General features: G+C 39.5%; 1 protein-coding gene across 1 annotated transcript in view; it reads left to right on the top strand.

Moving 5' to 3' along the window:
- STIM2 (stromal interaction molecule 2) overlaps window positions 1–12787 on the top strand; it is a 137347-nt gene extending 124560 nt beyond the window's left edge. Inside the window, exons 5-12 of the mRNA XM_065404893.1 lie at window positions 320–435; window positions 3955–4132; window positions 4930–5107; window positions 5861–6028; window positions 6268–6368; window positions 6662–6900; window positions 9694–9922; window positions 12307–12787. Of these exons, the coding sequence (XP_065260965.1) occupies window positions 320–435; window positions 3955–4132; window positions 4930–5107; window positions 5861–6028; window positions 6268–6368; window positions 6662–6900; window positions 9694–9922; window positions 12307–12787 (1690 nt within the window). The remainder of the gene's footprint in view (window positions 1–319; window positions 436–3954; window positions 4133–4929; window positions 5108–5860; window positions 6029–6267; window positions 6369–6661; window positions 6901–9693; window positions 9923–12306) is intronic.
- Window positions 12788–14245: the final 1458 nt, after the last annotated feature.

Genomic DNA, 14245 nt, shown 5'->3' with positions numbered 1-14245 from the left:
TTAGGGGACTTGATGCCATCAGGCTGCACATAAGCCATTGCATTTAACTTCTACAAAATGGATTTAATTAGTGGTGGTTGCAGAGTGGAAAGAAAATAGGAAAACCATTACTACATAGTGTAATGCTTTTGATAAGATAAGTCATAAAATATTAGAGATATGAGTTATATCTCTTGCTATCTCGGTGTTAACTGTGTAAATATTATCAATATACATTGCAAATAGATTAACACACTACAGTAATTCTTCTACAGTATAGTTCTGTGTGTAGCTTACATGAAAATGTGTGTGAGAATAACATTTGATTTATTATGAACAGGATAGCAGTAAATGAACCTGCTTTTATGATCTCTCATCTGAAAATCATTGAACGGAGCCACAGACAGAAACTTCAGCTGAAGGCGTTGGATGTTGTTTTATTCGGACCTCTCGCACGTTAGTATTATCTAGTTTTTCTAACTTGTAGCTGTAAGAATTCAAACACCAATTTTTTGCTTTTAGACTGAGATTATATACCGTAGGTGGGACATCTCACTCCACTTGGTCAGTACATTGGTTCGTTATTTAGCTCACAGTTGTGGGACATCAGCTAAGACAATGAAGACATCAGAATAGGAAATCTAACTGCCCTCCTTTGTATAGTAGTATAAAGTACTAATTTTAGTGTGTCGCCTAATAGTCCAGTAAATTCTTGAAATCTTTTTTGTGCTGACCTAATGATAGTGCTCTGAATCTTCTTTGATTTTGTTAGTTGGGTTTTGGTTAATGTGCTAGTTAAGCCCAACCTTAACTTGTTTATTTTCCAGGTTGGGAGGCTGGGTAATATTTTGCTTAATTTAACCAGTATGATTAAAGTCAAGTTAAAACTGTTTCCCTCAATTTACCCTAGGAAAAAAATTAATTTAAGTTGGACTTAGCTAATACGCATTAGCTAAGCTTGACTTAAAACCAACCACTTTTCCTAGACAAGACCAAACTCTTAGACATTCCACAAGTGTAGGCTCTATTAAATTGTCAAATAGGATAATGGATGCAGCACAAAGCCACAAGTCTGGGAAGTTTTGAAAAAGTTAATATTTTGAGTTAATAGAAACATTACCTTTTTTTAAAATGTAGCTTATACCCTTTGCTTCACAAAACTTCAGGTGGATCCTAGAAAAATTGTTAAGAAAGGAGTTCATGCAATAGATTTCTAGTAACGTGTTTCATTTAAAAAGAAGCGTTATTGACTTCTTATCCGTTTTTAAATACCTTTTGTATAGGGAAAAAAATGTATAAAAATCAGTTTCATTTTGGCCTTCATGATAGTATCCAAGATTATTTTCTTTACAGGGCATTTCATAGGCCTCACTTTATGAGAAAATTACTTGGAACCTGAAGTACGACTCTGTCTTGGGCTTCTGTAATCATTTATTTTAGTGTTGTCTATTAATTCAAGGATCGCAGCTCACTTTCTGAAATACTTGATAATATATGCACATTGGTCCAGATGGACATGTCAGAACTGCATATAAATAAATGACTCCTGCAGTCGTATTATTGAAAGTGAGATTAGATGGAACGTTAACTTCCAGTGCAGCAAAATTTATTGCAAAACTCCTTTACTTGTACAGAAATATCTCTTCAATAGCGTGAGTCCCACCTTTCTGTAATGTTGTTTTTGTTCCATCTGGTTAACAAATGATCTTTTTAAACTTACCACATTATTTCTTGCTGTGAAGGTTTAGTGGATTGACTAGTGAGGCCTATCATTTCATCTATGCTGTTTGAGGAGGATACTGCAATTCTGAAGGATAGTGTCCTCTAGGGAAGCTCATCTGCCAGGTGCTATCTAGAACCAGTTTGTGTTAGAGCAGTGGTTCACAAACTTTTTTTTTTTTTTTCCCACGGACCACTTGAAAATTGCTGAGGGTCTCGGCGGACCAATTAATGATCTTTGCAAATGTTGTTTGTACCGTTAGCGAACTATTGTAAAGCGCTATATAAAAAAACCTTAATCGTAATTAACGTTTTTTTGTTCTACAAAAAAAGCACACAACTCATTTTAATATGAGTAGTCTCACCTTTCTAATGCGATGGACATGCCCTCTCTCCCCCACCGTGGCAGCCCCTGCGAAGGAGTAGGGGTAGCTCTCTCTCTCCCCCACCGTGGCAGCTCCAGAGCTGGGCCTGGGAAGGAGGGGGGTCTCTCCCCGGCAGCTGCAGCCCTGGAGCTGGGGAAAGTCACCTCTTTCTCTGGCAGTCGCAGCCCTGCACGTCCCAAATTCCTCCCAACCCCCTCTTTTCACCCCACTGCCCCCTCCCACCTAACTCTTATTCCCCCCCAAGGCCACCACCTCACCTTACATGTGCATCTTCTCCAGGGTCCAGGCACCTCATTAGTGGAGCCATGCCTGCATGGCTCCACTAATTAGGTGGGTGGCCCTTCATTCTCTTATGTGCGGCCGCCCAGGTGTGCACCTTAGAGGGAACTATCTGCAGACCACCTGACTAGAGCTTGTTGGACCACAGTGTGAGAACCTCTGTGTTAGAGAAGATCATTCATATTGATTCATGTGCAAATCTTGGGTACCTGTTGAGACATTGTGAAGTCTCCAGGTGTGCAATTATATCTGTCCTTTCTTCACAGTACCACAACTGTGCAAATTAGAAATGCCATGCATAATTATTTAAAAGGTATTGTAAAATCTAATCTAAAATATTTTACACACACACACATCTGACTTGACAAGCCCAGGACCCAACCAGATAAGGAAAATTCTTGGTGTTCACAAGCAGCAAAACTCAGTTTGGGCAAGTGAAATTTAATTACTTGCCGTCAAATTGGCAAGCTGCTGACCTGCACTTAAAAATCTTGGGTGCATTAACTGAGACAGGAGGCTGCACGTGAAAACTAGATGCCTGTCTTTCCTCCTAAGCATGGCTGAAAGAACAGATGATTGGCCGTCCCAGGCTGCTGCTTTATTAACTTCCTCCTTTGGAATGCTGATGAAGCAGCTGCACCCAGTTCTGCATTCAGGAGAATGTGGGTGCCCAATTAAATGTACACTCTCAAGTGTGGTGTGGGATGTCAGAACTTGTTTGTTGCTATTTACAGAATAACTGAGGCAGGAGGCTAGTTGTCATCTGTGGCCTTAAAGTAGGCACACACTGTTCCCAGGAATACTTTTAAACATTTCCCTATTGAAATATTTATGTGAGGAGTATAGAGTATACAGTGAAAGCTATAATCTGTTTTATACTGTTGAATCCTTGTTTCCCAAATGTTGCTTCCGAGTCTGTAAACCCGTTACATGCAGTATTTTAACATTCAGATTAGATCGCTTTCTTATTCCTGAGGATGCGGCATACAGCAGCAATTCATTTATTAAATGCTTTTTTGGATACTTTAAATACTATTTTTTAATATAAAAGAAAATGACAACCATATATTTTTAGTTGGGTAACCAAACTTTAGATTCATATTGACCTTGTAAAATTCACTTAGTTAGTCTGAGCCCCATCATTCACCCATTCCCTTGAGGGACTCCCATGGAAATCAAGGACAGTTTTTTTGCATGCAGAGGAGGGACTGTAGGATCAGACCCAACACTCACTAGCCACATAATTTGATAATGGATTAAGCTATACTGTAGCCTGTGAAATAGAAATGCTTAATGAAGAGTCCATGTGTAATTATCATGTAGAAGATTCGTTATCTTTTCAGTATAAAGTAAGCATTTAAGTTAATCTCTCGTAGATAGAATATAATATTAGCAACAGAGCTGTTGGTTTTGTGTTGGAATGCCCCCAAAATAATTTCAGTGGGTATGTGGAGAGATCTTGCTGGTTAAATGGTCTGGAATCTCTCTCTGAGTTCCAAGTTGCACCATTTTTATGTGCTGAAAAGAAGTGATTTCAATAGTGTACCTTTTAAATCTGCACAGTACTTGATTGTTATAACTATTTGTACAGGCCCATCTCACAACTGGATGAAGGATTTTGTACTAGCAATTTCTATAGTGATTGGTTTTGGAGGCTACTGGTTTGCACATACTCAGAACAAGACCTCAAGAGAGCATATCACAAAAATGATGAAAGATCTAGAAAGCCTCCAGACAGCAGAGCAAAGCCTTCTTGATGTGCAGGAGAGGTATGTGAACTGAAAAGGTTTAAATGTTCAGTGATTTGTCTAAGCTTTATATTTTGAGGTAATGATGTTTAGCGTTTAAAGCAATAAAGGGAAAGATAACAATTTGACTAGAACAGGCACTGAGTTTTGTGCACCTTCCTCAATTCATTGCACACATTTAACTGCAGTCTTAATGAACATATCTGTGTGTGACATGTTGAAATATCTCCTTGACATTTTAAACTGTAATGTGAGAGCTGAGCAATGGAAAGGAAAGAGAAATGGATACAGAGGTGGGTCAGATGAATATAAAAGGGACAGTGGTGAGTTAATCTGTTACCTTACCTGTTGATGTAGGAAACAAGCTTTATTAATGGAGATTATGTCTGAATTTGGGATAAACCGTTTCTTAGCCTGTTTTGTTGTGGAAGAAAACTTCTTGTAGCATCTTCCTTACAGCTTTTTGAGCACATGAGATCCAGACAAGCCTGCACTGCAAATTGCTTACTGTTTTTCTATTAGTATGGAGAAAGAGTGCCTTCTCCATAGTTAAGGCAATAACTCTTATTATAAGCCTGGTATTTTTGTCTACTTTCATACCCTTAAAGTATATATGAAGGAGATTATCATTAAAACTGATAAATTAGATCTGGGGTGTTTGAGGCTGATTTATGATTTGGATTTGGATATAAATGCTGCAAATTATATTGAAGTGTTGCATACAATCTGTATAGGCTTCATTCTTTACCAGAACCCTGCATCTTTAACCACTGTTCTTTGAGTAGCTTCTCACTTTTTTGCTTAATTATGTTCTTAAGGCTTGAGAAGGCACAGGAAGAAAACAGAAATGTTGCTGTAGAAAAACAAAACCTGGAGCGCAAAATGATGGATGAAATCAGTGATGCAAAACGAGAAGCTTATCGACTAAGGGAGTTGAGGGAGGGAGCCGAATGTGAACTGAGCAGACTCAAGTATGCAGAGGAGGAACTAGTACAGGTATTTATGAACTATGGAACATTTCAGTTTTCTTAACTTAATTTCCTGGTTTTATTGTGGTTTAGTTTACTGGAGAGATGGTTATTTTTTATTTTTTTTCCCAAGTGGCATTTCTGTGATGCTAGGTTTATTGTCCTGGAAGCATCCTCTAAGCCTCTGAATATTTCATTTCTTTACAGCCATAGAAAAAGCATATACACTGACCACTATTAAAACTTGTGAAGCATATGGACCCCTGTAGATATGCTACTGAAACATATTTAAAAGAACTATGCTTCATATTTTAAGTCCCTGTACATAATGTACATGGGCCAAACAATGCCAAAACTAGACCTATGAAGGAGGGAAATAATCCCACCTTGGTTTCCTTCTTGCTACCAGAACAAAAGCAACAGGTGTCTTTACCAGACTGTTGCTTATATTTTCTTTAGTGTAAATCTAATGTATAGTATTAGAAATTAGTTGTGGCATATCAGTAAGTGTTAGTTTCAGCTTGGTCACCAATGTAAAATAGGAACAGAAAGTTTGAGGCTGGTCCAGTATATGCAAATCCACAGCATGACTTTTCAGAAACTTCTCACAACTTACTCTTGAGAGCAAAGAACCACATGCCAGAGCTACATGATCCCAGAGTGTAGTTGCATGAAGAATGAGTTTTAGAGGTAATTACAGCAGTATTTGTGGCAGACTCCTTTTTACCTTTAGTCTTAGAAAAATTATCTCTGTGACTTTTGCATCTCTTTTGACTGCTAGGTTCGCATGGCTTTAAAGAAGGCCGAGAAGGAGTTTGAGCTGAGAAGTAACTGGTCTGTTCCTGATGCATTGCAGAAATGGCTCCAATTAACACATGAGGTTGAAGTTCAGTACTACAATATTAAAAGACAAAATGCAGAAATGCAACTAGCGATTGCTAAAGATGAGGTAATTTACTTTTGAGTTACTTCAGTATGTTAATGTGCTAAAGACTCACAGACCTGTCCATTTTGTTAGATATAGAGTATTCTGATAGGATAGAATGTTGATTACTTACATTTTCTGCAGTCAGAATATAAAAGTCCTGTTTCATTCAGATACTTACTGCCTTTATGTCCTCTCAAATTATTTTTTGTTATCTGCATTATGTATACAGCCTTTGGCTTCATGTTTATCCTGCATTTTAGGCAGAAAAAATTAAAAAGAAGAGAAGCACTGTATTTGGGACATTACATGTTGCACACAGCTCCTCCCTAGATGAGGTGGACCACAAAATCCTTGAAGCAAAGTAAGAGCATTAACTAGATGTATATTGTCCCTTGCTTTCTTTTATGCCAGAAACAGTGAAGTTCACTAAGAAAATGATATGAAGGAATTCAGCATTTTAATTTTATTGTACTTTAAGTAAAAATCTACTGTCAGAAGATGTTGTAATGTGAGTTTTTGCACACTCCTAAGAATAGTGATTGCTTTCTGAAATGCTGCAGTGATTATACTGTTACTGTTCCATACTATGTCCAGCATTCAAGTTTTAGTCCAGTGACATAGTAACTAACTACAGTATTGTTTTTATTTTTCCAGGAAAGCACTCTCTGAATTGACGACATGTTTGCGAGAGCGTCTCTATCGATGGCAGCAGATTGAGAAGATCTGTGGCTTTCAGATAGCACACAACTCAGGATTACCAAGCCTGACATCCTCTCTCTACTCTGATCACAGTTGGGTGGTGATGCCCCGAGTCTCCATTCCACCTTACCCAATTGCTGGGGGAGTTGATGACTTAGATGAAGACACCCCTCCAATAGTTGCACAGTTTCATGGTATGTGGTATATACTCCAAAGGGAGATATTGAGGAAGGGAAGCAGGAGTGGGGGAGAGACTTTGAGTGGCGAGAAGAGTTACCAGTAAAGGGAAAATTGAGCAGGAGGGCAACCTAAAGCACTGAAATTCAGGAGAAAAGAAATCTCCGAAGGAGGAGTGCAGGAAGTAGAGACAGGAGCAGAACAAAACGTAAGGTAATAGTGATGGACATCTTCAAAGAAAACAAGCCCCTGCATGAGTCTTCTATTAATTAGATAGAAAGTACAGTAAATGGGCTGGGAGTTGAACTAAAGGTAACGTGAAGCAGTAAAAACTATTTCCTCCTATACTCTTCATTCTGAAAAAAAGAATAACCTCAGTCTGGTCACCATAAATAGGTAACAGTTGTTTTTCCAGTAATATCCATAATCCTAAATTTACCCTGTAACTTTGCTCTTGGCTCATTGTCCTGCCATTATGGAAGGGCAGGAGTTTCTGTCAAGTCAGATGAGCAGGTAGGAAGAGAGATGATACTTTCTGTGGGAGGATGTGTGCTACATAGCTTTCCAAGCATTCTTTAATGACTGGAACAAAAAAGTGGTGTTGTCTGAGGAAGCTTTCAAACAGAGTGTTTATGCTGGGAGGCAATTGATTGTATACACTGGAGAGTCAGACCACCCTGATGTCTGACTTAAGTCATTGCATCAGTAAAAGAGACCATCTTATTGTAGCTGGGATTAACTAGACAGTGAAGATGAATTGAGATGAGCTTACACTTGACTGTTTCAGCACACAATAAAATCAAACTGAAGAATTGAAGAAGGGATAAAATTTTGTGGCAATTACTTCTACAATTTCTTGTTGATTCTAATTTCCTTTGAAAATACCAGCACTGTATTTTTAAAAGGCTCCTAAGGGAGTTAGATGCACAGGAGTTAGAGGATAGAAACGAAAAGTAGGCTCTGTCTGACACTCGCATTGTTCCTGATGCTGCAGAAAGGTCAGTTGTGAACAAGGGCACTTTCGCCTCTGGTCCCAAACTCGCTTCCCTGGTCTGGCTTGCATGCTCTCATCATCTCCCACTGAGGAGCAGAGATATCTGATATGTTTAGGTCAGGTGCTGCTAGTTACATCATAAATTGTGATTTCCCCAGTGACCTTCACCACTGAGAGTAGGATGGTAACTAAACTGAATGTGAGATTCCAGCAAGTAGAGGTCAATGCAACATGTGCCTTGTCCTTGCCTGTCTTGTTTGCTTACGTATTTATATTTAGACTTCTGCCTAGTTAATACACAGGAAGGAAGAATATAGTTTATCCAAGGTTAACACAGCATCCCAGGAAGAAAAGTGCAGATGGTGTCAGTCCAGACTTGACTGCAAAATTCTTAGATTTTCTGACATTTTTAGTTGAGTAAGCAAACTTGACCCCTGGCTGGGCATGGCCTTTTTTGTCAAAGACAAACAATACAAACTACAATAGTCTTGGTATGGAAAACTTGGTGGAAACTCGTCCACAACAGAGAGTCTTAAATAGTTCCATGGGCCCACTTCCACGTGAGAGCATTGCTAATCGGCATGCTATCCAAACTGAAACCAGATTGGAAGATTTCCAGAAACTGCAACGTCTGCAGCCTCCTATCAGGCTTTTCTTTTGTTTTGCTCTCACCATCTGCTGGCAGGGAGGAATGGACTGGTGTCTGGACTGGTGTAGCAGATCTTGAAAAATGAATTATCAAATAGGAAAAAAGGTCCCATTACAAATGAAGTTGGACAAACGTGTTTTGCTTGCTTTCATTTTGGTTGGCACTCCTGTTGAGAGAGTGCACTATTGCAATTCTAGAAAAATAAATCACATTTAATGACTGTAGCATTCATGATTGTAATTTGTGTTATTTCCATCCTTCTTTTTGGTTAGGTGAAATTATCTTAAAAACAGTGGTGCTTCTGGTGCTCGTTCAGGAAGCTTCTCACTTTTGCAAGATTTGAATGACCACGAAAGTAGAATGGATGAGAATAATTATGTACTTCATATTAATTCAGCACCACCATTTCTAGTCTATAAACATGTAGGGCCAGATTCTCAAATGAGATTTGGCCTCTTTGGGCTGCCCAGGAGGCACAGAGCTCAGAATCTGGATGCAAATGGTCAAAGGAATGCTCTGTTGGAATGGGTCTTGCACTAGCTGTCATCTCCTGGTCCAGAGGGTGTGACAAAGCAGAGCTTTGTTACCCCTATCATCCATTAAGAACCATACCTGAGGCCTGGTCTATACTACAGAGCATCTATACTAAATGTAGCTCCCACCAATGTAAGTCCCCCACTACATCAACTTAATAACTCTACCTCCACGAGAGGCGTAGCGCTTAAGTTGATGTAGTTAGGGTAATGCAGTGTTCATGTAGACATTGCATTATTTACATCCTCTGTTGGTTGTCAGCCCTACTGCTCCAGGCCTCACAGCCAGAGCCCTGCGGCCCCAGGGCTCTCAATGCCCCACATAAGTAAATCAGTGGCAGCGCTCCTGGTAAGGATGGGCACTGCTGACAGAAGAAGGGCAGCGTGGACGTGAAACACCGCTTTCATTACTGCGGTGGCTGTATGTCAACTTAATTTTGTAGTGTAGACATGCCCTAAGAGTCAGCTGAGAGCAGCCTCATAGCAACGCTAAGAATCACTGGGGCTGGTGCAGACTGACTCCCAGAATCATTAACCTGGTGTATCTGCCCTCAGGGAGAGAATCTGCTGACAGGGTTTTCAGAGTAGATTATCTTAATTTTAAATTAACACGGTTTGTTTTTTCTTCCCCCAGGGTCCACTGTAAAGCCTCCCAGCACATTAGCAAGAAGTAGTAGTGTGTGTCGCTCAAGGCGGAATGTTGTGCCATCATCTCCACAATCTCCGCATACTCAACATGCTCAACATACGCCGCATACCTTGCATTCCCCTGACCCTGACATCCTGTCAGTGTCAAGCTGCCCTGCTCTTTATCGTACTGAGGAGGAGGAAGAGGCAATTTACTTCACTGCTGAGAAACAATGGTATGACAAATAGCAAAACATTATTAGAACTCTGGTTGGATTGCTCTATATAATTATGAAGTGTTAGAGGTTGAACTGTGTCAAATGATGAAGTAGCCACCTGAATAATATAAATTAAATTATTGGACCCAAATGGAACAACAGTTGGGCTGTTCGTGCTACTGTGTGAATATAAAGGAGTGAAGTTCTGGAACAGCCTTCTAAGGGGAGCAGTGGGGGCAAAAAACCTAACTAGTTTCAAGACTGAGCTTGGTAAGTTTATGGGGGGATGGTATGATAAGACTGCCTACAATGGCGTGTAGCCGATTTGTGACTGCTAGTAGCAAATATCCCCAATGGCCGGTGATGGGACGCTAGATGGAGAGGGCTCTGAGTTACTGCAGAGAATTCTTTCCCAGTTGCGTGGCTGCTGGTCTTGCCCATAGCTCAAGGTCCATCTGATCGCAATATTTGGGGTCAGGAAGCAATTTCCCCCCAGGTCAGATTGGCAGAGACCCTGGCGGTTTTCACCATCTTCTGTAGCATGGGGTATGTGTCACTTGCAAGTTTAAACTAGTATAAATGGTGGAGTCTCTGTAACTTGAAGTCATAGAATCATATAAGATTAGGGTTCGAAAAGACCTCAGGAGGTCATCTAATCCAACCCTCTGCTCAAAGCAGGACAGACCCCAACTAAATTATCCCAGCCAGGGCTTTGTCAAGCCAGGCTTTAAAAACCTCTAAGGATGGAGATTCCACCACCTCCCTAGGTAACCCATTCCAGTGCTTCCACCCTCCTAGTGGAATATTTTTCCTAATGTCCAACCTAGACCTTCCCCACTGCAACTTGAGACCATTGCTCCTTGTTCTGTCATCTGCCACCACTGAAAACAGCATAGCTCCATCATCTTTGGAATCCCCCTTCAGGTAGTTTAAGGCTGCTATCAAATCCCCCCTAATCCTTCTCTTCTGCAGACTAAGTCTTTAAATCATGGTTCAGTAACTCAGACAGAGGTTAAGGGTCTATTACCAGTGTGTGTGGTTCTCTGGCCTGGAGTGTGCAGAAGATCAGACAAAATGATCAGGATGGTCCCTTCTGGCCTTAAAGTCTTAGTCTAATTAGCCAGTGCAAAAGGTTTAATTCAGTTCTGCCACTGTCCTGGGTGTACTGAACTAATCCAGTTTCTTTGCGATAGTTTGTGCTTATAGCTTTAACCTGGACCAAAAGCAGACTTTAGAACTCACTACTGTTGCTACACTTTCTCTTAGGAGAAAGTTAAGTTCCTTTAGCCATGTAACACATGGACTAGTTAGATTGTATATTGAAAGGTGAGGATGTCTACCCTGGGGAAAACTTTCAAATGTATTAATCTGCTGCTTCTGTGACTTTTGTAACTTTATTTACTCTGTTGCTGGTTAACAGAGGTTTTGTTTCTTCACAGCCAATCTTCTCCACCTGTTTTTCTGTAGTAAATTCATTCAAAATTTGTGACATGACAATCAATCCTAGCACAGCATCTTGTCCTCTCGTAAATACACAATTATTCTTTCACTTGTTGTATCGATCAGAAGGATTAAGGTTATCAAAAGAAGTGGCTTCATTAACCACTAAAACACAGGCCAAGTAAATTTCATATTGTATAAATGTTTTTGTTTTTTTTTCTCCCCCCAAGCTTATACCAGTATGAAAATACCCTTCTAATTTAGTTGCTTCAGGCTGCTTTGTTCTTTAGGTCTTAGGGAACTCCTCAGTATGGCTCTTCCAGAACCATACTTTATTTATTTATTTTTTAAAGAGACTATTCTAATGCTTTATTTGGACAAGGGTTGTTGCTCTTCTACAATGAGGTGCAACTGACTGAACCGAGCTTGATGCTTATTTTGGCTGAGATTAAAATCGTTCAGCTTCTTTTACCTAATGGCAATCAAATAAGTAATATTTTATTATGGTCTCTGGTAGTTTTAATCTGTTTTTTGCCCAATTGGTAGCAGTGTGACACATACCTAAAATTACTGTCACATCTGTATCAGATTACAAGGTTACATACATAAAACTGCATCCGACGAAGTGGGTATTCACCCACGAAAGCTCATGCTCCAATATGTCTGTTAGTCTATAAGGTGCCACAGGGCTCTTTGCTGCTTTTACAGATCCAGACTAACACGGCTACCCCTTGATACTTGATACATAAAACTGCCATTCGTGGATCTGAGATCTGAACTGATCTGGTTTTCTTATTGTAAATTAAGCTGTTCAGCATTTACCTACCACTTCTAGTGATATGAGTGTAGTGGGTGGTTGCAGTCTAATGGCATAGATTTTAAACTGGTTTCTTTCTCCTCTTAATTGCATTAAGGCAATTTTGGTCTAACAGTTTCTTTCCTCTCTCTTTGCTTTTACTTAGGGAAGTACAGGATGCTGCTTCAGAGTGTGACTCCTTAAACTCATCCTTCGGAAGGAAACAGTCTCCTCCTTCAAGTCTTGAGATGTACCAACCTCTATCTCCACAAAAGGTATCCCGGGAGGAACTGTCGCTAGAGGAATCGTCCACAGGAGACTCCTCATCACTAACTGCAGATATTTCCAGGGGTACTCCTGACTGCCCAGGCCTAACAGAAACTAAAAGCATGATATTTAGTCCTGCGAACAAAGTGTACAATGGCATCCTGGAGAAGTCCTGCAGCATGAACCAGCTTTCTAGTGGGATCCCAGTCCCAAAGCCTCACCACACCTCCTCTTCCTCAGCCAGCAGTGAAAGTAAACCCATTCATGAAGTCTCCACTGTCCCTAGGATCAGTAGCATCCCACAGGATCTATGCCAGAATGGCGAGAAAAACAAAAAGCCATCAAAAATTAAAAGCCTCTTTAAGAAAAAATCTAAGTGAGGCACAGAGAAGTAACCCATAACAGTGGCAATGTTAGGCTTCCTAAACTTCAGGAACGTAGTTCCATTTGGGTCTTCCAGACTGGATGTCATAGTGGAATGCCCTGTAGGTCAACTGTCTACTATTTAAATGACCCTAACGTTAAAGATCATGCCAGCTGTTAATGAGAAATCAAAAGTTCAGACAGTTTAGTTATTTCTGCCTATTTATTTCTGCTTTGTTTTTAGTTATCTATAACTTTTTAAAAATGCCACTTTGGACTGACAAGCTTTAATGGACTAGTAAGCCTGCATGGGCTTGCCAAAATTTCTTGTTTACCAGATCATCTTCTTATCTTTCCACAGAGCTATGACATTTACCTACTGAACTTAAGTAACTTAAAAGAAGTAAAACTAATTAAATTGCACTACTGTTTTCCAGACTGGAAAAGTATCTCTGCAAGTGAAACTAGGATTTATAAATGACTGAGGAGATGGGTCTTCACACTTTTAGATCTTTTGGGGTTTTTAAGTAGAACCTAGGATTTCTAATTGACTTGATTTCTGGAAATGGAAACCCCACACTTTTTTTATGGGACGCCTCATTAGATGCATTTATTATTAGAACGGTTCAAGTCCTGCTGTAAAGATCTTTTTTTCCCCAGGGCTTTCACTGTGATTTTACTGCATTGCAGGCTGTATGATAAAATATATAGATAATTTAACAAGAGAAGAGGCTCTTGATTCCTTATGCAAGCGATGGAATGAAACTTGATTGAAGGACTTAAAAAAATTCACATGCTTACAATGGGGAGGGGGAGAATACGGGCACTTGTTTACAGACTTTGACAGACAAAGGATGTTTGGTTTATGAAAATTTGTACTATGGTAAAGATAATAAATTGGAGACATTCTTGTGCTTGTAATTGTTCTGATTTTAGCTGATCTCTTTCAGACATATTCCTGAGGACCTGTTTGTTGAACCTGCTACAGGCTATGTTGCTTATGCTTATAAGTGTATAAATTATTTTTGTTATTAGCTTTTAACAATGTCTTTATGTCCCTTTGTAGGATTTCAAACTGTTTATTTTTGTATAGTTTGAGGAGTTAGCTGTTCAGACATGTCTGGTTGAAGTAAATGGTCTATTAATTTTATAATGTACATAGACTATTATGAACTAGTGTAATTTAAAGACTTTAAATTGAGAATCAAGACATGCTTCAGATAAAGCAGCTTTTACATTAAACAAGCTTTTATCATAAGGCATTAAATTACCATTGGGTAACAAAGAAGCCTTCTTAGGAAAACAGTGGCTAGTTGTTCAAAATCATCACCATTTTTTACATTTAGATGAACAAAATGTACTGAGTAACAGTGCCTTTTTTATTCAGTTTGTCTGAAAATGTTTAATGCTGAGCAACAGTTTTTTCTTTGAGGTGAATTCCAAAGAAATATTTTTGCTCTAGTGAACACAAGTAA

This window comes from Emys orbicularis, chromosome 5, assembly GCF_028017835.1.
Source record: "Emys orbicularis isolate rEmyOrb1 chromosome 5, rEmyOrb1.hap1, whole genome shotgun sequence".
NCBI lineage: Eukaryota > Metazoa > Chordata > Testudines > Emydidae > Emys > Emys orbicularis.
The sequence above is the reverse complement of the archived record's forward strand: the minus strand, read 5'-3'. Positions and strand labels throughout refer to the sequence as shown.